We start from the raw sequence: 23,927 nt of genomic DNA, 5'->3' as shown, positions 1-23,927 counted from the left end.
GTAAAATAAATATATATATATATATATATATATATATATATATATATATATATATATATATATATATATATATATATATATATATATATATATATAGCTAGAATTTGTCATGTCTGTGTGATCATGTTTTGTTTCATTCATGTTCGGTTTTGTTTTTGGACTTTTTGTTTTGTTTTGTCACCATAGCAACCATTAGTTTTCACCTGTCACGTCACGCACCTGTTTCACGTTTTGAGTCACGCACCTGTTTCACGTTTTGAGTCACGCACCTGTTTTCGTTAATCATGTCTATTGTATTTAAGTTCATTGTTTTCAGTTTGTCTTTCTGGCGAAATCCCGCATTCTTACCCCTGTCACACTCTGTCTACCTCTACGCACTTCATGCCATGTCCACGTAAGTTGTTTCTATTAATGCCACAGTTAGTGTTTTTGTTTAATTGTTCACAGTTTTTTGCCCACGTGCAAGTCTTTTTGTTTCGTTAGTCAAGTTTGTACATCCGCCTTGAGCGCGCTTTTTGTTCCTTTGAGTGTTATAAATAAATATGTATTTACCTTCACGCCATGACCAGTCCAGCTTTACTTGCATCTCGGGAAAACAATCACACCATAGTCCACGTCGTGGCAGAATTCACTGAAAGTGAAGTATTTTCTTATATATATATATATATATATATATATTTTTATTTTTTTTTTATTTTTTTTGTATATATATATATATATATATATATATATATATATATATATATATATACTGTATATATATATATGTGTATAGTAAAAAAAAAAAATATATATATATAGCTAGAATTCACAGAAAGTGAAGTATTTTCTTATATATATATATATATATATATATATATATATATATATTATATATATATATATATATATATATATTTATATATATATATATATGTATATATATATCAAGAGGGACAGAAACAGTGCAAGTGGATCACATGTTACCATGGAGAAAACATGGAGAGACTGGAATGTAATAGAGTGATCTATGTTTGTCTGTTGCCATCTCCTGGTGAATGTTGGCTATAGCGTACTGGGGTTACTTTTTGGTTGGCCAACGATTTACGTGGTATTGCGCACCTGACGTCAAGTGTGTGAGTCTGTTCTGAAGTCTACAGTAAAGAGACGTACTTCATCCCCTCGCCTGTTAATTGCCTCCAACTCAATATATTACAACAACATTGGAGGAGGCGTGGCCTCCAGGTCCGCCTGAATTTCGGGAGATTTTCGGGAGAAAATGTGTCCCGGGAGGTTTTCGGGAGAGGCGCTGAATTTCGGGAGTCTCCCGGAAAATCCGGGAGGGTTGGCAAGTATGCCATTTGGCGGGCGGTTCTATGGTTATCGTCGCACAAATACGCCAAAGAAAAAAGCATAACAAACTAGTGATGTGCGGGATACTGACATGTCCATAGAATTTTAGGCTCTAATATTGATCCTCCAATTACAAAACCCAAAACCAGTGAAGTTGTCACGTTGTGTAAATGGTAAATAAAAACAGAATACAATGATTTTGCAAATCCTTTTCAACTTATATTCAATTGAATAGACTGCAAAGACAAGATATTTAATGTTCCAACTGGTAAACCTTGTTATATTTTGCAAAAATTGGCTCATTTGGAATTTGATGCCTGCTACATGTTTCCAAAAAGCTGGCACAACAGGCAAAAAAGACAGTTTAGGAACAACATATTTCAACGAGCTATTGCAAGGAATTTAGGGATTTCACCATCTACGGTCTGTGAAATCATCAAAAGATTCAGAGAATCTGGAGAAATCACTGCACGTAAGCGATGATATTACGGACCTTCGATCCCTCAGGCGGTACTGCATCAAAAACTGACATCCGTGTGTAAAGGATATCACCACATGGGCTCAGGAACACTTCAGAAAAGCACTGTCAGTAACTGCAGTTCGTCGCGACATCTGTAAGTGCAAGTTATAAAACTACTATGCCAGTGGTTCTTAACCTGGGTTCGATTGAACCCTAGGGGTTCGGTGAGTCGGCCTCAGGGGTTCGGTGGAGCCTCCGCCGTCAAGCCACACCCGAAAACTTCTCCCTATCGGCGTATTATGGATACCCCCAAACAATGTTCCCTCTAATTTTCCATCTGATTTGCAGGTGTGTAATTTGTTGTGAGTTCATGGACTGTGTAGGTTTTGTTCCTTGAACAACGTGATGTTCATGCACGGTTCATTTTGTGCACCGGTAAAATAACAGAACTTTGTCTTGAATTTGAAGAAGAAAAAAAACGTTTTATTTTTCACTAAAGAAGGGTTCGGTGAATGCGCATATGAAACTGGTGGGGTTCGGTACCTACAACAAGGTTAAGAACCACTGTACTATGCAAAGCGAAAGGCATTTATCAACAACACCCAGAAACGCCGCCGGCTTCGCTCGGCCGGAGCTCATCTAAGATGGACTGATACAAAGTGGAAAAGTGTTCTGTGGTCTGACGAGTCCACATTTCAAATTGTTTTTGAAAACAGTGAACGTCGTGTCTTCCGGACCAAAGACGAAAAGAACCATCCGGACTGTTATAGGCGCAAAGTTGAAAAGCCAGCATGTGTGATGGTATGGGGGTGTATTCGTGCCCAAGACATGGGTAACTTACACATCTGTGAAGGCACCATTAATGCTGAAAGGTACATACAGCTTTTGGAGCAACATATGTTGCCATCCAAGCAACGTTATCATGGACGCCCCTGCTTATTTTAGCAAGACAATGCCAAGCCACGTGTTACAACAGCGTGGCTTCATAGTAAAAGAGTGCGGGTACTAGACTGGCCTGCCTGTAGTCCAGACCTGTCTCCTATTGAAAAAGTGTGGCTCATTATGAAGCCTAAAATAGCACAACGGAGACCCCCGGACTGTTGAACAACTTAAGCTGTACATCAAGCAAGAATGGGAAAGAATTCCACCTGAGAAGCTTAAAAAATGTTCTCCTCAGTTCCCAAACGTTTACTGAGTGTTGTTAAAAGGAAAGGCCATGTAACACAGTGGTAAAAATGCCCCTGTGACAACTTTTTTGCAATGTGTTGCCGCCATAAAATTTTAATTTAGTGATTATTTGCACAAAAAAAAATAGTTTCTCAGTTGGAACATTAAATATTTTGTCTTTGCAGTCTATTCAATTGAATATAAGTTGAAAAGGATTTGCAAATCATCGTATTCAGTTTTTATTTACCATTTACACAACGTGCCAACTTCACTGGTTTTGGGTTTTGTAAAATATCGATACTTTTGATACTTTAGTTCAGGGGTGTCCGAACATTTTCCACCAAGGGCCACATATTGCCATCATATTGATACTTTTTCATTTAAAAATAAATAAATAAAAATGCTAAAAACAGATATTGTGTCAGCTATGTGTTACGGGTGACTAAGTATATTATTATTCATTTTTATTTAGAACATTTGCTCTTTCTCTCATTACTTTTTTAAAGATATTTTTAATATTTTTTGCCCCATGTAATAATTTAATAATAATAATAATAATAATAATATTAATAATAATAATACGGAGACTTGTCCAGGGTGTATCCCGCCTTCCGCCCAAATGCAGCTGAGATAGGCTCCAGCACCCAATCCCCCCCCCCCCTGCCCCCCAAAAGGGACAAGCGGTAGAAAATGGATAATACAGTGTCATGTCTGTATTATCATGTTTTGTTTTAAGTCATGTTTTGTTTAGTTTCTGTCTTTTCACTCCCTTGTCTGGTCACCATAGCAACCATTAGTTTTCACCTGTCACGTCACGCACCTGTTTCACGTTTTGAGTCACGCACCTGCTTTCACTAATCATGTCCATAGTATTTAAGTTCATTCATTTTCTGTTGTTCGTCCTGACGACCTCAACACATTTATGCTCTGTTCATGCCTGATACTTCTTTTCATGTCAATTCCTCAAGCCAAGTAAGTTTTTGTTCCATATTTATAGTCTTTTTGGTTTCATAGTTTGTTCTCCGCCATTGTGCGTGTTTTTTGTTTGTACTTTTTGCTATAGTCTTTTGGTTTTATAGTTTATTCTCCGCCACTGTGCGCGCTTTCATTTATTCCTTTTTTTGATAATAATAAATCATGTACCTTCATTCCCGTCTCGCACGAGCCAACTTTCCGTTGCATCCTGGAAAAGCACACACCCCGGACCAAGTCATGACATATGGTTGCTTAACTGCATAAAGCAGTCTGTCAAAAATCCTGCCTCTATGAAAATATCAACAGTCAGTTTAACTTCAACAGTGTTTATTATGGTCGTTGTAGTTTTTCAAATTAATTCATGTTGGTATTTTATTTTTTAATGAACTGAACTTCGTTGATATTTAAAGTATATTTTTATTTTTATTTTGAGAGTTCTAAAATTTTAAATTAGGGCTGACTAAACGTTTTCCACCAAGGGCAGCACACTGAAAGTAAAGTATGTTTTATTTTCATTAAACATGCATTGCAATTAATTTGACCGTTGCCCTGACTAAGATGGCCGCCGCATAGACAAGTCATGGCAGACTGCTCCTGCTCTGATTTTGGGAGACCGTAAGTCTCGACGGCTCGTTGTGCAGTCAATTCCTCGCCTGTTTTCGTTTGGCGTGCGTGCGGTTAATGTCGATTGTGATTGCAAAGGTCTCTTTTGCCGGAGAGAGCGCACGATGGCGCCAGGAAGTACTGACGCATCAAGCCATCTTGGACAATGATCGGCGCTGCAATGTCTATACTCAAATCTATTGTCTTTTTTTTTTTTTTTAGGCCACAGAGAGTCAAGTGGGTGAAAGTGGACGACGACGTGCCGTCCCACGCCGTCATCACCGGCGCCGACCTTTACATCGAGAACCTCAACAAGTCCTACAACGGAACCTACCGCTGCGTGGCGGCCAACTCGCTGGGGGAGTCTTTCGACGAGTACATCCTCTACGTCTACGGTACGCCGCTTTTGCTCAACACCAAACCTTTTGTCCCGAGTCCGGATTCCTGAGTCGTAAGACCAACTTTTATCGCTGAGTTCAGGGCTTTTCAACTGGAGGACTTTTATTCTTATTTCCTAGATAGTCAATTTATTAGACCTTCACAATTTTGTTTCACCAAAAGGGTAATATCTTTATGGATAAAGTCATGCATTAAAGTGTGCTGGTCAAAGATCATATATGTGACAGGAGCACTCTACTGTTTTTAAAGGACCTACTGCCAAAAACGTTAGCCAAAGATTCTTTATATAAGACGGGAGTGCTTTAATGTCTCTAAAGCCCAAAGTGCCTGTCAAAGATCCTCTATGTGATAGGAGCACTCTACTGTTTTTAAAGGACCTACTGCCAAAAACGTTAGTCAAAGATTCTTTATATAAGACGGGAGTGCTTTAACGTCTCTAAAGCCCAAAGTGCCTGTCAAAGATCCTCTATATAACAGGAGCACTCTACTGTTTTTAAAGGACCTACTGCCAAAAACGTTAGTCAAAGATTCTTTATGTAAGACGGGAGTGCTTTAACGTCTCTAAAGCCCAAAGTGCCTGTCAAAGATCCTCTATATAACAGGAGCACTCTACTGTTTTTAAAGGACCTACTGCCAAAAAACGTTAGTCAAAGATTCTTTATATAAGACGGGAGTGCTTTAACATCTCTAAAGCCAAAAGTGCCTGTCAAAGATCCTCTATATAACAGGAGCACTCTACTGTTTTTAGAGGACCTACTGCCAAAAACGTTAGTCAAAGATTCTTTATATAAGACGGGAGTGCTTTAACGTCTCTAAAGCCCAAAGTGCCTGTCAAAGATCCTCTATATGACAGGAGCACTCTACTGTTTTTAAAGGACCTACTGCCAAAAACGTTTGTCAAAGATTCTTTATATAAGACGTGAGTGCTTTAACGTCTCTGAAGCCCAAAGTGCCTGTCAAAGATCCTCTATACAACAGGAGCACTCTACTGTTTTTAAAGGACCTACTGCCAAAAACGTTAGTCAAAGATTCTTTATAAGATGGGAGTGCTTTAACGTCTCTAAAGCCCAAAGTGCCTGTCAAAGATCCTCTATATGACAGGAGTGCTCTACTGTCTTCAAAGCTGAACTGTCAAAAGCTCTATTCAAAGATCCTCTATATAGCAGGAGTGATGTGATATTTTAAGTAAATCGTGCAAAAAAATGATAGTCAAAGATCCTCTATATTGGGTGCACTCTGCTGTTTTTAAGGACCTTCTGCACAAACGCTTGACAAAGATCCCTTATATAACGGGAGTGCTTTCCTGTCGTTAGTACCGCACTTTGTGCAAAAAGAAATGCTAGTCAAAGATCTTCTATATAGTCAATGATCCTCTAAATAACAGGAGCGCGGTGCTGTTTTCAAGGACTTACTGCTCAAATTCGAGTCAAAGATCCTTTAATTGGCAGGAGCACTCTGCTGTTTTTCAGTACATAATGCAAAATAAATGCCAGTCAAAGATACTTGAAATGACAGGAGCACTCTACTGTTTTTAAGGACCTACTGCACAAATTTGAGTCAAAGATCCTTCATATGACAGGAGCACTCTGATGTTTTTCAGTACATAGTGCAAAATAAATGCCAGTCAAATATCCGTTAAATGACAGGAGTGCTCTACTGATTTTAAGGACCAACTGCACAAATCGGACTCAAAGATCCTTTTAATGACGGGAGCGCTGTACTGTTTTTGAGAACCTACTGCCCAAATCCGAGTAAAAGATAATTTAAATGACAAGAGCGTTGTACTGTTTTTGAGAACCTACTGCCCAAATCCGAGTCAAAGATCCTTTATATGACAGGAGCACTCCGCTGTTTTTCAGTGCATGGTGCAAAAGAAATGCCAGTCAAAGATCCTTTAAATGACAGGAGTGCTCTACTGTTTTTGAGGACCTACTGCACAAATCCGAGTCAAAGATCCTTCATATGACAGGAGCACTCTGCTGTTTTTCAGTGTATAGTGCAAAATAAATGACAGTCAAAGATCATTTAAATGACAGGAGTGCTCTACTGTTTTTGAGGACCTACTGCAAAAATCTGAGTCAAAGATCCTTTAAATGACAGGAGCGTTGTACTCTTTTTGAGGACCTACTGCCCAAATCCGAGTAAAAGATAATTTAAATGACGGGAGTGCTCTACTGTTTTTGAGGACCTACTACACAAATCTGAGTCAAAGATCCTTTAAATGACAGGAGTGCTCTGCTGTTTTTAAGTCCAGTACCTATCGTGCAAAAGAAAATGCAATAGTCAAAGATCCTCTATATGACAGGAGCGTTGTAATCGCTTTAAAGGCCAAAAGCTCGAGTCAAGATCCTCTATTCGACAAGAGCCCTCTGCTGTTTTTGAGGACCTACTACCCAAATCCGAGTCAAAGATCCTTAATATGCCAGGAGCGCTCTGCTTTTTTCAGTACATAGTGCAAATCAAATGCCAGTCAAAGATCATTTAAAAGACAGGAGTGCTCTACTGTTTTTGAGGACCTACTGCAAAAATCCGAGTCAAAGATCCTTTAAATGACAGGAGCGTTGCACTGTTTTTGAGGACCTACTGCATAAATCCGAGTCAAAGATCCTCTATATGACAGGAGCGTTGTAAACGCTTTAAAGGCCAAAAGCTCTAGTCAAAGATCGTCTATGCAACAAGAGCCCTCTGCTGTTTTTGAGGACATACTTCCCAAAATGCTTTTTTCTGTGCATAGTGAAAAAGAAATGCCAGTTAAAGATCCTTTATATGCCAGGATCACTCTGCTTTTTTCAGTGCATAGTGCAAAATAAATGCCGGTCAAAGATCCTTTAAAATGACAGGAGTTCTCTACTGTTTTTGAGGACCTACCACACAAAGCCTAGTCAAAGATCCTTTCTATGACAGGACTGCTCTGCCGTACCTATAGTGCAAAAGAAAATGCGATAGTCAAAGATCCTCTATGTGACAAGAGCCCTTTTTAAAAAGGGCCTGCCGCACAAATCTAAGATCATCTATGCGACAAGAGTGTCCTTCAGTTGAATAGCCCCGAGTCAGCGAGTTCCAACATGTTGATAATGTGTCAAGTCTTCGCATCTTTCCTCCTGATGCTAACGAGCTCACCGTGCTAATTGGCCCATCACTTCCCGCCACCACCCGACTCTTCCCCGCGCACTTCCTCCCATCCCCATCGCCACAACCAATCACAACACGCCACCGCGCGCTGACGTGCTCCGTCTTCCGCCGCCTAATGACTCGGGTCTCACCTGCCGCTGGACGGTTTGCCGGCTATTGTCGTGAGGAATGAGACGAGCCTTTTGTTTACAGCGGGGGAGAGGCTCGATAAAACGGGGGATAGTGGTGTCGTGGTGCATTCAGGTGCATTCAGTGAAACGTCATTTCGAGGGGGCCTTCATCAGCTCCGGTGCGCTTTATGATACGTCCTCTTTTGCGGGGCTGTCCAGGCGGAGTTTATTAAATGCCTCAAATGTCCGGCATTTTGGGTTAGGGTTGCGTGTATTTTTAATGTACATCCACGGTTAAGAAGGGGTTGAAAACAAAACACATTGTGAAGGTGTGCATGCAGCAGCATTGGTGAGGGAGGGGCAGAGACAGAGACAGAGACAGAGAGAGAGTTATGATAAACGCGCATGCGTCGCCAGGCTCTGCTTTTTATCCATAGATTTATCACATTTAATTTTTTATTATCTATAGCAGGGGTGTCAAAAGTGCCATTTGTGGCTCACAGCTAATGTTTTAAAGGCCCACGGCACATTCTAAAAAATACTATTAAAATAAACAAAAACATAACAAAAGTGAAATAAAAAAGCTTAAAGGTGAAATGTAATTTAGAAAAAAGTTGCAATGTTGACTAATTAAAACAAAGCTGGTTTTTTTTGTTTTTTTCAAACTGTCATTGCTCAAAACATAATATTGAATCAAAATCAATGTTATTATTGTCATGACTTGGTCCTGGGGTTTAGTTTTTCCAGAAGGCAACGGAAAGTTGGCTCGGGCGAGACGGGAATGTGAGTACATATTTTTATTTTTTACACTAACAATGGACAAAAAAAAGAGTACAAACGAAAAGCGCGCACAGTGGCGGAGAACAAAACTATGAAACCAAAAGACTATAGCATTAATAAACAAAAACTTACTTGGCTTGGACTAAAGTAGCAGCGTGAAAGATGGACATGAAATCAAGTGTCAGGAATGTGAAGAGCATAAATGTGGGATGTCGCCAGAAAGACCAACTGAAAACAATGAACTTAAATACTACAGACATGATTAACGAAAACAGGTGCGTGACTCAAAACGTGAAACAGGTGCGTGACGTGACAGGTGAAAACTAATGGGTTGCTATGGTGACAAACAAGAGTGCACAATGAGTCCAAACGTGGAACAGGTGAAACTAATGGGTAACCATGGAAACAAGACAAGGGAGTGAAAAGACAGAAACTAAAGTGTCCAATAACTAAACTAAACAAAACATGACTAAAACAAAACATGATTACACAGACATGATAATTATGAATTATTGACCTATCCAAGGTTCCCATTACTTCACATCAAATATTCCACTAAGAAAAATATTTTTGGTTGGAAGATTTTGCATATTTTGTGTGTTTGCCATAAAAAAACGTAGTTTTGTTTGACAAAAAAGGGCAGAAAATAAATAAACAAAAAAACAACATAAAAAAAACTACAACATTTTGAAATGAGTAATAGATCTGAAGTTGATGTAGACTCCAGAGTAGAGATGTTCGATAATATCGGCCTGCCGATATTATCGGCCGATAAATGCTCCAAAATGTAATATCGGAAATTATCGGTATCGGTTTTTTATTATTATTGGTATCGTTTTTATTTTTTTTATTAAATCAACATAAAAAACACAAGATACACTTACAATTACTGCACCAACCTAAAAAACCTCCCTCCCCCATTCACACTCATTCACACAAAAGGGTTGTTTCCTTCTGTTATTAATATTGTGGTTCCTACATTATATATCAATATATATCAATACAGTCTGCAAGGGATACAGTCCGTAAGCACACATGATTGTGTGTGCTGCTGGTCCACTAATAGTACTAACCTTTAACAGTTAATTTTACTCATTTTCATTAATTACTAGTTTCTATGTAACTGTTTTTATATTGTTTTACTTTCTTTTTTATTCAAGAAAATGTTTTTATTTTATTTATCTTATTTTATTGTATTGTTTTTTTTTTTTTAAAGTACCTTATCTTCACCATACCTGGTTGTCCAAATTAGGCATAATAATGTGTTAATTCCACAACTGTATATATCGGTTGATATCGGTATCGGTAATTAAAGAGTTGGACAATATCGGAATATTGGATATCGGCAAAAAGCCATTATCGGACATCCCTATCGAAAATTCCTATAAACGCACTCCACAACCTTGTGGACAGCCTTCCCAGAAGAATTGAAGCTGCAATAGCTGCAAAAGGTGGACCGACATCATATTGAACCCTATGGGTTAGGAATGGGATGGCACTTCAAGTTCATATGTGAGTCAAGGCAGGTGGCCAAATAGTTTTGGCAATGTAGTGTATGTTGAGTAAGAAGGACCATCAAGACAGAATAGCAATATTACCAAGTTTTACTAAAGCTTTAGGAGACCAGCCTTACAATGTGTTAATAGCGGCATCAAGAAGCGGTCTAAAAATCAAACGGAAAGAGTCAGCTTATTAGGTACAAAAACAGCCCCCTTCCGCCTAGAAAGAAATACAGCCTTATTGTTCTAAACTGATAAGGTAAAAAGGGAGTACATTAAACTCCCAATACACATTCCAGCGCCTTAAAGGTAAAGCACAGAGTCTACTAGCAAACAAAAAGGAGAAAGCACAAAGTGGACACATGGGAAAATATAATATATACCTTCTGCTATGGGCCTATTTTGTGATAAGTCCTAACCTTTAACAGTTAATTTTACTCATTTTCATTAATTACTAGTTTCTATGTAACTGTTTTTATATTGTTTTACTTTCATTTTTATTCAAGAAAATGATGTTAATTTATTTATCTTATTTTATTTTTTTAATTTTTAAAAAAGGACCTTATCTTCAACATACCTGGTTGTCCAAATTAGGCATAATAATGTGTTGATTCCACGAATGTATATATCGGTATCGGTTGATATTGGTATCGGTTGATATCGGTATCGGTAATTAAAGAGTTGGACAATATCGGAATATCGGATATCGGCAAAAAGCCATTATCGGACATCCCTACTCCAGAGATTTAAGGGTTAAATATAAAATGTATGTACCGTATGATTCGGAGTATAAGTCGCTCCGGAGTATAAGTCGCACCGGCCGAAAATGCATAATAAAGAAGGAAAAAAACATATATACGTCGCACTGGAGTATAAGTCGCATTTCTTGGGGAAATGTATTAGATAAAAGCCAACAGCAAGAATAGACATTTGAAAGGCAATTTAAAATAAATAAAGAATAGTGAACAACAGGCTGAATAAGTGTACGTTATATGAGGCATAAATAACCAACTGGTATGTTAACGTAACATATTATGGTAAGAGTCATTCAAATAACTATAACATATAGAACATGCTATACAATCTGTCACTCCTAATCGCTAAATCCCATGAAATCTTATACGTCTAGTCTCTTACGTCAATGAGATCAATAATATTATTTGATATTTTACGCTAATGTGTTAATCATTTCACACACAAGTCGCTCCTGAGTATAAGTCGCACCCCCGGCCAAACTATGAAAAAAAACTGCGACTTATAGTCCGAAAAATACGGTATGTACGGTATTGTAAGTTTTACTCAAGCTTTAGGAGGTCAACTTAACCAATGCATTCATATCGGCTACTCTAGTTGATCTGACATTCAAACGGAAAAGCCCACTCCTTGCACACAAAGAAAACCCCCATCTCCCCCCTCGCAACACTGATAAGGAGAGACGTGGGGGTCTAACCAGGCATCTGAAATGTCGAAAGAATATACAAAGGAAAAGTACTAGGTACTCTAAACATGGCTATGTAAAAAGAAAGAACTCTTAAACATATATGCATCCTCCACAGTACCTAAACTAGATTTTTTTGCGGCTGCACTTTGGTCTTGCTTATACATTATTATTATTATTATTATGAGACTCTTTTAGGGCCCCCAGCCCACCCTAAACCGAACATCACTGCCACCCACCCACACAAACACCCACCGCAGTCTTTGGTCTCTTGACAAAAACCCCGATGTGTACACAAGACACCAAAGTGAAAGCCAATAAACGGATGGTGTGTTTAAACCTGACACAACTTCTTCCTCTAATTTGCCACCAGCCTTTTTGTTCACGTCTGCCCTAAGTTTTAACAACTAGAAAAGAAAAAAAAAACCCTGTGGCGAAAAAAAAAAAAAGATGCCAATGTATCCACCCACGCATCCCACCCTGGGAGTGTGAAAAGACTAACACGGTAATGCAACACATGGGCAAGAAAAATAAACAGTTTTTTGTTTTTATTGAGACATAGTCTTTTCATGTATCCACCGCCATCAGCTGATATCGTCTGAAATCTATTGGGGGAGTCATGGCGGCTTGTCACCATCAAAAGTGTCCGCGGTCTTTAGACAAAACACAGGGCGAAATATCGGGTTGTTTGACGTAAAGAAACTATCAAAGACGCATCTGTCCAAATTGTAGTCCATATACGTTATAAATTACCATATTTTCCGGACTATAAGGTGCACTTAAAATCCTTTTTCTTTCTCAAAACTGGACAGTACGCCTAATGCACGGAATAATCCTGGTTGTGCTTACCGACCTCAGAGCTATTTTATTTGGTACATGGTGTAATGATAGGTGTGGCCAGTAGATGGCAGTCAAACATAAGAGATACGTGTACACTGCAATATGATGGCAATATGACTCAAGTAAACAACACCAACATTTTATATGTGCCATTGAAAATATAGAACATTACACACGGCGCTCAAAAATCTATCAAAATGTTTTAGTACGACTTTGGTAAGCTATGAAGCCGCACCGTTTGATGGATGTTACTGTGCTTCAACATAGGAGTGTTAATTATGGTGTGTGTATAAAGTAAGACATACAAACCCCGTTTCCATATGAGTTGGGAAATTGTGTTAGATGTAAATATAAACGGAATACAATGATTTGCAAATCCTTTTCAACCCATATTCAGTTGAATGCACTACAAAGACAACATATTTGATGTTCAAACTCATAAACTTTATATTTTTTTTGCAAATAATAAACAACTTAGAATTTCATGGCTGCAACACGTGCCAAAGTAGTTGGGAAAGGGCATGTTCACCACTGCGTTACATGGCCTTTCCTTTTAACAACACTCAGTAAAGGTTTGGGAACTGAGGAGACACATTTTTGAAGCTTCTCAGGTGGAATTCTTTCCCATTCTTGCTTGATGTACAGCTTAAGTTGTTCAACAGTCCGGGGGTCTCCGTTGTGCTATTTTAGGCTTCATAATGCGCCACACATTTTCAATGGGAGACAGGTCTGGACTACAGGCAGGTAAGTCTAGTACCCGCACTCTTTTACAATGAAGCCACGTTGATGTAACACGTGGCTTGGCATTGTCTTGCTGAAATAAGCAGGGGCGTCCATGGTAACATTGCTTGGGTGGCAACATATGTTGCTCCAAAACCTGTATGTACCTTTCAGCATTAATGGTGCCTTCACAGATGTGTAAGTTACCCATGTCTTGGGCACTAATACACCCCCATACCATCACACATGCTGGCTTTTCAACTTTGCGCCCATAACAATCCGGATGGTTCTTTTCCTCTTTGGTCCGGAGGACAAGACGTCCACAGTTTCCAAAAACAATATGAAATGTGGACTCGTCAGACCACAGAACACTTTTCCACTTTGTATCAGTCCATCTTAGATGAGCTCAGGCGTTTCTGGGTGTTGTTGATAAAAGGTTTTCGCCTTGCATAGGAGAGTTTTAACTTGTACTTACAGATGTAGCGACCCACTGTAGTTACTGACAGTGGGTTTCTGAAGTGTTCCTGAGCCCATGTGGTGATATCCTTTACACACTGATGTCGCTTGTTGATGCAGTACAGCCTGAGGGATGGAAGGTCACGGCCTTAGCTGCTTACGTGCAGTGATTTCTCCAGATTCTCTGAACCCTTTGATGATATTACGGGCCGTAGATGGTGAAATCCCTAAATTCCTTGCAATAGCTGGTTGAGAAAGGTTTTTCTTAAACTGTTCAACAATTTGCTCACGCATTTGTTGACAAAGTGGTGACCCTCGCCCCATCCTTGTTTGTGAATGACTGAGCCTTTCATGAAATCTACTTTTATACCCAATCATGGCACCCACCTGTTCCCAATTAGCCTGTTCACCTGTGGGATGTTCCAAATAAGTGTTTGATGAGCATTCCTCAACTTTATCAGTATTTATTGCCACCTTTCCCAACTTCTTTGTCACGTGTTGCTGCCATCAAATTCTAAATTTGATGATTATTTGCAACAACAAAAGAAAGTTTATGAGTTTGAACATCAAATATGTTGTCTTTGTAGCATATTCAACTGAATATGGCTTGAAAAGGATTTGCAAATCATTGTATTCCGTTTATATTTACATCTAACACAATTTCCCAACTCATATGGAAACGGGGTTTGTAATATCAAACCATTTTTTTAGCGGAATCAACTCAACCTCTATGATCCTCAACACTTCCTTCAAGTCTTCTCCTGAACAATATACATTTGTATCATCTGCAAACATAACACATTTCCATTTATTAGATACTGAACAAATACCATTTAAATAAAGTATAAATAACTTAGGTCCCAATACCGAGCCTTGTGCAACCCCACGAGTTACTATTCTTGGCTGTGATTTGGTCTTATTAATCAGCTGATGTCATCTGAAATCCATCGGGGGAGCTATCAAAAGTGTCTTCAGACAAAACACGGGGCGAAATATCGGATTGTTTGATGTAAAGAAACTATCTTAAAGGGGAACATTATCACCAGACCTATGTAAGTGTCAATATATACCTTGATGTTGCAGAAAAAAGACCATATATTTTTTGAACTGATTTCCGAACTCTAAATGGGTGAATTTTGGCGAATTAAACGCCTTTCTAATATTCGCTCTCGGAGCGATGACGTCACAACGTGGCGTCGCATCGGGAAGCAATCCGCCATTTTCTCAAACACCGAGTCAAATCAGCTCTGTTATTTTCCGTTTTTTCGACTGTTTTCCGTACCTTGGAGACATCATGCCTCGTGGGTGTGTTGTCGGAGGGTGTAACAACACCAACAGGGACGGATTCAAGTTGCACCAGTGGCCCAAAGATGCCAAAGTGGCAAGAAATTGGACGTTTGTTCCGCACACTTTACCCACGAAAGCTACGCTACGACAGAGATGGCAAGAATGTGTGGATATCCTGCGACACTCAAAGCAGATGCATTTCCAACGATAAAGTCAAAGAAATCTGCCGCCAGACCCCCATTGAATCTGCCGGAGTGTGTGAGCAATTCAGGGACAAAGGACCTCGGTAGCACGGCAAGCAATGGCGGCAGTTTGTTCCCGCAGACGAGCGAGCTAAACCCCCTGGATGTCTTGGCTCACACCGTCCCTTATGCCACCGAAGATGATCTAGAGAAGAATATCGACCCTAACTTCCCTGGCCTGCTGACATCAACTCCAAAACTGGACAGATCAGCTTTCAGGAAAAGAGCGCGGATGAGGGTATGTCTACAGAATATATTAATTGATGAAAATTGGGCTGTCTGCACTCTCAAAGTGCATGTTGTTGCCAAATGTATTTCATATGCTGTAAACCTAGTTCATAGTTGTTAGTTTCCTTTAATGCCAAACAAACACATACCAATCGTTGGTTAGAAGGCGATCGCCGAATTCGTCCTCGCTTTCTCCCGTGTCGCTGGCTGTCGTGTCGTTTTGGTCGGTTTCGCTTGCATACGGTTCAAAGCGATATGGCTCAATAGCTTCAGTTTCTTCTTCAATTTGGTTTTGGCTACCTGCCTCCACACTACAACCATCCGTTTCAATACATGCGTAATCTGTTGAATCGCTTAAGCCGCTGAAATCCGAGTCTGAATCCGAGCTAATGTCGCTATAGCTTGCTGTTCTTTCCGCCATGTTTGTTTGTGTTGGCTTCACTATGTGACGTCACAGGAAAATGGACGGGTGTATATAACGATGGTTAAAAGGCACTTTGAAGCTTTTTTTAGGGATGGGTAAAATTTTGAAAACAACTTTGAAAAATATAATAAGCCACTGGGAACTGATTTTTAATGGTTTTAACTATTCTGAAATTTTGATAATGTTCCCCTTTAAATTACCGTATTTTCCGGACTATAAGGCGCACTTAAAATCCTTTTTTTCTTCTTCTCAAAACTCGACACTGCGCCTTATAACCCGGTGCGCCTAATGTACGGAATAATCCTGGTTGTGCTTACCGACCTCAGAGCTATTTTATTTGGTACATGGTGTAATGATAGGTGTGGCCAGTAGATGGCAGTCAAACATAAAAGATATGTGTCTGATGTTATATTGAGCATTCTGGATTACAGTTGGAATCATTGGCGGTTCTGTGTTGGTTATCTGGGTAGATTTCTCTATTTTTGGCGATGTATCTGGATAAAATTGCGTACCAGAACACGATGTACCAAATTTTAGTGACGTACAGTTTGCTGGTAATTGTTTTGCTTCCTTTCACCATCCTAGGTAATGGAAATGGGGGGAAAAAAAACAAAAAAAAACTGCAGTAAGATGTAAGAAATGGTGCTGCTTCATAAAGAGTAAAGTACCGTATTTTTCGGAGTATAAGTCGCACCGGAGTATAAGTTGCACCTGCCGAAAATGCATAATAAAGAAGGGAAAAAACGTATATTGTCATGTCTGTGTAATCATGTTTTGTCTTAGTCATGTTTTGTTTAGTTATTGGACTCTTTAGTTTCTGGCTTTTCACTCCCTTGTCTTGTTTCCATGATTACCCCATTAGTTTCACCTGTTCCACGTTTGGACTCATTGTGCACTCTTGTTTGTCACCATAGCAACCCATTAGTTTTCACCTGTCACGTCACGCACCTGTTTCACGTTTTGAGTCACGCACCTGTTTTCGTTAATCATGTCTGTAGTATTTAAGTTCATTGTTTTTCAGTTTTGTCTTTCTGGTGACATCCCCACATTTATGCTCGGCACATTTCTGACTCTTTTTTTCATGTCCATCGTTCACGCTGCTCCTTTTTTGTCCATGCCAAGTAAGTTCTGTTTATTATTGCCACAGTTAGTGTTTTTTTGTTGTTCATAGTTTTTGCCTTTGTGCAAGTATTTGGTTTCATAGTTTGTTCTCCGCCATTGTGCGCGCCTTTTGTTTACTTCTTTTTTTTGTAGTTCTAGTGTTTCAATAAAAAATGTACCTTCATTCCCGTCTCGCCCGAGCCAACTTTCCGTTGCCTTCGAGGAAAAACTGAACCCCAGGACCAAGTCATGACATATATAAGTAGAACTATGAAAAAAAACTGCGACTTATAGTCCGAAAAATACGGTATGTCACATACAAGGAGGTTTATAAGCCCTCCATTGTTAAGCTACGGTACAAACACAAAAGTGTGTAACTCCATGATGAAGCATCCACTCGCCATCCCCCTCCTCTCTAAAACCTCACATTGTGACCCCCGTGTGATGGAGGGCGGCTGACACTAACAACGTTAGCGGGTGAAAAAGCACGCTATTGCTGGCGGTCTCGGGGATTCGGGCCCTCCTTCACCAGGCTGAGAAAACACAACCATTAGGCTTCTCCCTCTCGCCGGAGCCAAAGGGGTCTGGGCTTGTTTACAGACGGCCAATAATCGGGTTTCCCTCCTCCGCCTTTTTTCAGCAGCGTTGGCTGACCACGCTCGCCTTACTTATTCTCCCCGCTTTACATTTCTGCTGCTTGCGGAGTCACAGCGGGGCCCTTAAAGCGTATCCCGCGGAAGCGCTGGCGCCGTTTGTTTGGGAAAATGATACGCCCCGGTGGAAGTCAACTTGCCGGGTTGAAGTGCGGGTCAATCATTACTAGCAAAACACATTTCGAATAGGAGCGACTAAATGTGCTGGAAAAACATACAATCATTGGAGGGGTTTTGTTCACCTTGGCATTTTACTGTCAGGAGTAGAGATTTTGTGTACCTAGAATTACATTTTTGGTACTTATGTGTGTTTTAATATATGTTATGTGTTGGCCCTGCGATGAGGTGGCGACTTGTCCAGGGTCTATCCCGCCTTCCGCCCGAATGGATGGATGTTATATGTTTTATTGTAGCATTTAAAAAGTCTCATTTGCGATGCAGTTGCACTTCCAATACATTAGATGGCACTCTACTGTATAGTATGTTGTCTAACTGGGAAGTAGATTTTCCAGGAATTTCGAATGTGTAATGTTGCGCCCTACGGAGTGTTTATATTGTAAGTATTTTGCTTATCACACACCAGCTGTTTGATTGTAACATTCATCTCAGTTTAAGTTTTCATTACCAATTTTAGTGGCTAACTAGGAAGTAGGTTTTTTTCAAAAAGCTAAATATGTGTTATGTTGCGCCCTACAAAGTGCCTATACCTGAAGTATTGTGCTTATTACACACCAGCTGTTTGGCTGTAACATTCATCCTGGTTGTATTGTCCATTACCAATTTTAGTGGCTAACTAGTAGGTTTCTAAAAAAAAAACTGAATGTGTTATGTTACGCCCTACAAAGTGTTTGTACTGTAAGTATGTTGCTTATCACACACCAACTGTTTGATTTTAACATTCATCTTGGTTGTAGTTTCCATTACCAATTTTAGTGGCAAACTAGGAAGTAGTTTTTTTTCAAAAAGCTAAATGTGTGTTATGTTGCGCCCTACAAAGTGCCTGTACCTGAAGTATTGTGCTTATTACACACCAGCTGTTTGATTGTAGCATTCATCCTGGTTGTAGTGTCCATTACCAATTTTAGTGGCTAACTAGTAGGTTTCTAAAAAAAACTGTATGTGTTATGTTACGCCCTACAAAGTGTTTGTACTGTGCCCTACAAAGTGTTTATACTGTAAGTATTTAGCTTATTACACACCAGCTGTTTGATTGTAACATTCATCTTGGTTGTAGTTTCCATTACCAATTTTAGTGGCTAACTAGGAAGTAGTTTTTTTTCAAGAAGCTGAACGTGTTATGTTGCGCCCTACAAAGTGTCTATACCTGAAGAATTGTGCTTATTACACACCAGCTGTTTGATTGTAACATTCATCCTGGTTGTAGTGTCCATTACCAATTTTAGTGGCTAACTAGTAGTTTTTTTTTTTTTAAACTGAATGTGTTATGTTACGCCCTACAAAGTGTTTATACTGTGCCCTACAAAGTGTTTATACTGTAAGTATTTTGCTTATTACACACCAGCTGTTTGATTTTAACATTCATCTTGGTTGTAGTTTCCATTACCAGTTTTAGTGGCTAACTAGGAAGTAGTTTTTTTTCAAGAAGCTGAACGTGTTATGTTGCACCCTACAAAGTGTCTATACCTGAAGTATTGTGCTTATTACACACCAGCTGTTTGATTGTAACATTCATCCTGGTTGTAGTGTCCATTACCAATTTTAGTGGCTATCTAGTAGGTCTTTTCAAAAAGCTGAATGTGTTATGTTACGCCCTACAAAGTGTTTATACTGTGCCCTACAACGTGTTTATACTGTAAGTATTTTGCTTATTACACACCAGCTGTTTGATTTTAACATTCATCTTGCTTGTAGTTTCCATTACCAGTTTTAGTGGCTAACTAGGAAGTAGTTTTTTTTCAAGAAGCTGAAAGTGTTATGTTGCACCCTACAAAGTGTCTATACCTGAAGTATTGTGCTTATTACACACCAGCTGTTTGATTGTAACATTCATCCTGGTTGTAGTGTCCATTACCAATTTTCGTGGCTAACTAGTAGGTTTTAAGAAAAAACTGAATGTGTTATGTTATGCCCTACAAAGTGTTTATACTGTAAGTATTTTGGTTATTACACACCAACTGTTTGATTTTAACATTCATCTTGGTTGTCGTTTCCATGACCAAGTTTAGTGGCTGACTAGGAAGTTGTTTTTTTTTTCAAAAAGCTAAACGTGTGTTATGTTGTGCCCTACAAAGTGTCTATACCTGAAGTATTTTGCTTATTACACACCAGCTGTTTGAGTGTAACATTCATCTTAGTTGTAATTTCCATTACCAATTTTAGTGGCTAACTAGTCTAACTAGGAAGTAGCATTTTTCAGAAAGCTGAATGTTATGTTGCGCCCTACAAAGTATTGGTACTGTAAGTATTTTGCTTATTACACACCAGCTGTTTGAGTGTAACATTCATCTTGGTTGTCATTTCCATTACCAATTTTAGTGGCTAACTACAAAGTATTTTTTTTTCAAAAAGCTAAATGTGTGTTATGTTGTGCCCTAAAAAGTGTTTATACTGTAAGTATTTTGCTTATTGCACACCAGCTGTTTGATTGTAACATTCATCTTGGTTGTAGTTTCCATTACCAATTTTAGTGGCTGACTAGGAAGTAGGTTTTTTTCAGAAAGCTGAATGTTATGATGCGCCCTACAAATTGTTTATACCTGAAGTATTGTGCTTAATATACACCAGCTGTTTGATTGTAACATTCATCTTGGTTGTAGTGATCATTACATATTTTAATGGCTAACTAAGAAGTAGTTTTTTTCCAAAAAGCTGAATGTGTTATGTTGCGCCCTACAAAGTGTTTATACCTGAAGTATTGTGCTTATTACACACCAGCTCTTTGATTGTAACATTCATCTTAGTTGTAGTGCCCATTTCCAATTTTAATGGCTAATTAGGAAGTAGCTTTTTTCCAGAAAGCTGAATGTGTTATGTTGCGCCCTACAAAGTGTTTGTACTGTAAGTATTTTGCTTATTACACAGCAGCTGTTTGATTTTAACATTCATCTTGGTTGTCGTGTCCATTACCAATTTTAGTGGCTAACTCGAAAGTAGTTTTTTTCTAAAAGTTGAATGTGTTATGTTGCACCCTACAAAGTGTTTATACTTTAAGTATTTTGCTTATTACACACACAAAAACTATTAATTTTAAGGTAAAAAAAAAAACTGGCAACTCAGTCGCCAGAATTTTACCATAAAAATAACTGTAGTACAGTTTTTCCATTTATTGTAAAACACTGAAAAATTATGACATTACTGTAGAATTTTACCATGAAAATAACTGTAGTACAATTTTTCCATTTACTGAAAAATTATGATATTACTGTAGATTTTACGGTATATATATATAAAAAAAACTGGCAACTCAGTCGCCAGAATTTTACTATAAAAATAACTGTAGTACAGTTTTTCCATTTACTGAAAAATGATATTAGTGTAGATTTTACGGTATAAAAAAAACTGGCAACTCAGTCGCCAGAATTTTACCATAAAAATAACTGTAGTACAGTTTTTCCATTTACTGTAAAACACTGAAAAATTATGACATTACTGTAGAATTTTACCATAAAAATAACTGTAGTACAAGTTTTCCATTTACTGAAAAATTATATTACTGTAGATTTTACGGTATGTATATATAAAAAAAAACTGGCAACTCAGTCGCCAGAATTTTACCATAAAAATAACTGTAGTACAGTTTTTCCATTTACTGAAAAATTATATTACTGTAGATTTTATGGTATTAAAAAAAAACAACTGGCAACTCAGTCGCCAGAATTTTACCATAAAAATAACTGTAGTACAGTTTTTCCATTTATTGTAAAACACTGAAAAATTATGACATTACTGTAGAATTTTATCATAAAAAGAACTGTAGTACAATTTTTCCATTTACTGAAAAATTATGATATTACTGTAGATTTTACGGTATGTATATAAAAAAAAAACTGGCAACTCAGTCGCCAGAATTTTACCATAAAAATAACTGTAGTACAGTTTTTCCATTTACTGAAAAATTATATTACTGTAGATTTTGCGGTATATATATATATATATATATATATATATATATATATATATATATATATATATATATATATATATATATATATATATATATAAAATGGTAACTCAGTCGCCAGAACTTTACTATAAAAATAACTGTAGTACAGTTTTTCCATTTACTGTAAAACACTGAAAATTATGACATTACTGTAGAATTTTACCATAAAAATAACTGTAGTACAGTTTTTCCATTTACTGAAAAATTATATTGCTGTAGATTTTACGGTATAAAAAAAAAACTGGCAACTCAGTCGCCAGAATTTAACCATAAAAATAACTGTAGTACAGTTTTTCCATTTACTGTAAAACACTGAAAAATTATGACATTACCGTAGAATTTTACCATAAAAAGAACTGTAGTACAATTTTTCCATTTACTGAAAAATTATGATATTACTGTAGATTTTACGGTATATAAAAAAAACTGGCAATTCAGTCGCCAGAATTTTACTATAAAAATAATTGTAGTACAGTTTTTCCATTTACAGTAAAACACTGAAAGATTATGACATTACTGTAGATTTGACGGTATATTAAAAAAAACTTGGCAGCTTAGTCAGCCGAATTTTACAGTAACAATAACAGTGGTAATGTTTTTTCCTTTACACTAGTAACTGTAAAAAATTATATATAGTAAAATTTTAGCGACTGAGCTTCCAGTTTTTTTAATTGTAAAATCTACAGAGGTTTATTTTTTGTTTTTTACAGTGTACTGATTTGTGAGTTTTAAAAGAAACTTAAGAATTTGTAAGGTTTGCAAATACAAAATGTCGTTTTTTACTCAATATGACAGTAACGTTCTTAGAATACTGAGATAATGCGAAAAAAGCCGTAAAAATGTATTCAAACATAACTAAAAAAGCAAGCATGCAAAATCTCTACTAATGCCTGGAATATTGTCTTTGTGAGTTTTACTAAAAAAAAGATATTTTGTAAGGTTTGCAAAGACATGATGTGTCAGTGAATATGTGTGTTATGTGCGTTCATAAAGATTATTATTTAACACAAAAACGTTAGGCTTAGGTCAGGCTGATTAGTCAAATAAGTACTAACTAAATAAATGTACATATTGTGCTAAAATAAATAAACTATAAAGAAATGAAACCATACAAAAAAAAATACAGCTTCATCACTTTAGTCATATTTTTTGCGCTTAAAAACGTCTAAATGACTCTAGCTCCGAAACTGTAGTCATCATTTTTGCCCTTAAAAAACGTATTTATGACTTTCGCCCTAGACTTCTTCTATTTGTTTGATATCGTCATTACTGCCACAAGTGGTGGGAAAGTGTATTACAATCAAGTGCCTCTGTGGCCCACAGCTGAGAAACCTTTTTGTCGGCCCTCTAGGGGGCGCTCAATGATTTCGAAACACAGGTGTTTGCGATTTTAGAATATTGGAGCCGTTTAACTTAGTCGTCAGAAACGCTGATTCATAAGCGGGCATCAATAAAGTCAGCGGGGGGGACACACATTCCGACGCGTCACATTTGAAAGTCAATGAGCTCCAGGAAGCGCTCAGACCTCACGTGGCGGCGGCGTCTTGAAAGTTTTGGTCTCCCTGCCTCGCTTTGACACTGACGATGGTAAACATCTGCTGGCCTCTCGCACGCCGTGATGGCGTTGAAAGCCATGAGGCAAGCTCCGCCCCTGAGCTCCTGGTTCCCCCGCCCCCACACACTTCCTTCGGTCGGCAACTTTTTTTTTTTTTGTCGCCCCAAGGTTGCCTTTTAAAAGCCACAACTGACGGCGGGTGATTAAAAAAGCGGTAGTACATGGCTAAAGGCCCCTGACGGTCTTCATCTGTGCATGATCCTGCATTGGCTCCAGGCGCTCTTCTGTTTGAAAGACTCCATTGGCTTTCAGCTCAAGTGCTTGTTGTTAAACAGGAACAACTGCGCGGTCTCCATCAAGCATATCCGCCCTCGGGCAAAGCCACTTTTACATGAACAACAAG

General features: G+C 38.2%; 1 protein-coding gene across 4 annotated transcripts in view; it reads left to right on the top strand.

Annotated features, from left to right (window-relative positions):
• The window catches only part of cadm1a (cell adhesion molecule 1a), an 817,394-nt gene that overhangs the window by 726,579 nt on the left and 66,888 nt on the right, over positions 1–23,927 (top strand). For all 4 annotated transcript variants that reach the window (XM_061962826.2, XM_061962825.2, XM_061962824.2 and 1 more), the window contains exon 8: positions 4,760–4,932. In XM_061962826.2, the coding sequence (XP_061818810.2) occupies positions 4,760–4,932 (173 nt within the window). The remainder of the gene's footprint in view (positions 1–4,759; positions 4,933–23,927) is intronic.

The sequence above is a fragment of the Nerophis lumbriciformis genome, linkage group LG09 (genome assembly GCF_033978685.3).
Source record: "Nerophis lumbriciformis linkage group LG09, RoL_Nlum_v2.1, whole genome shotgun sequence".
NCBI lineage: Eukaryota > Metazoa > Chordata > Actinopteri > Syngnathiformes > Syngnathidae > Nerophis > Nerophis lumbriciformis.
This window is presented reverse-complemented; position numbering and strand designations above follow the sequence as displayed.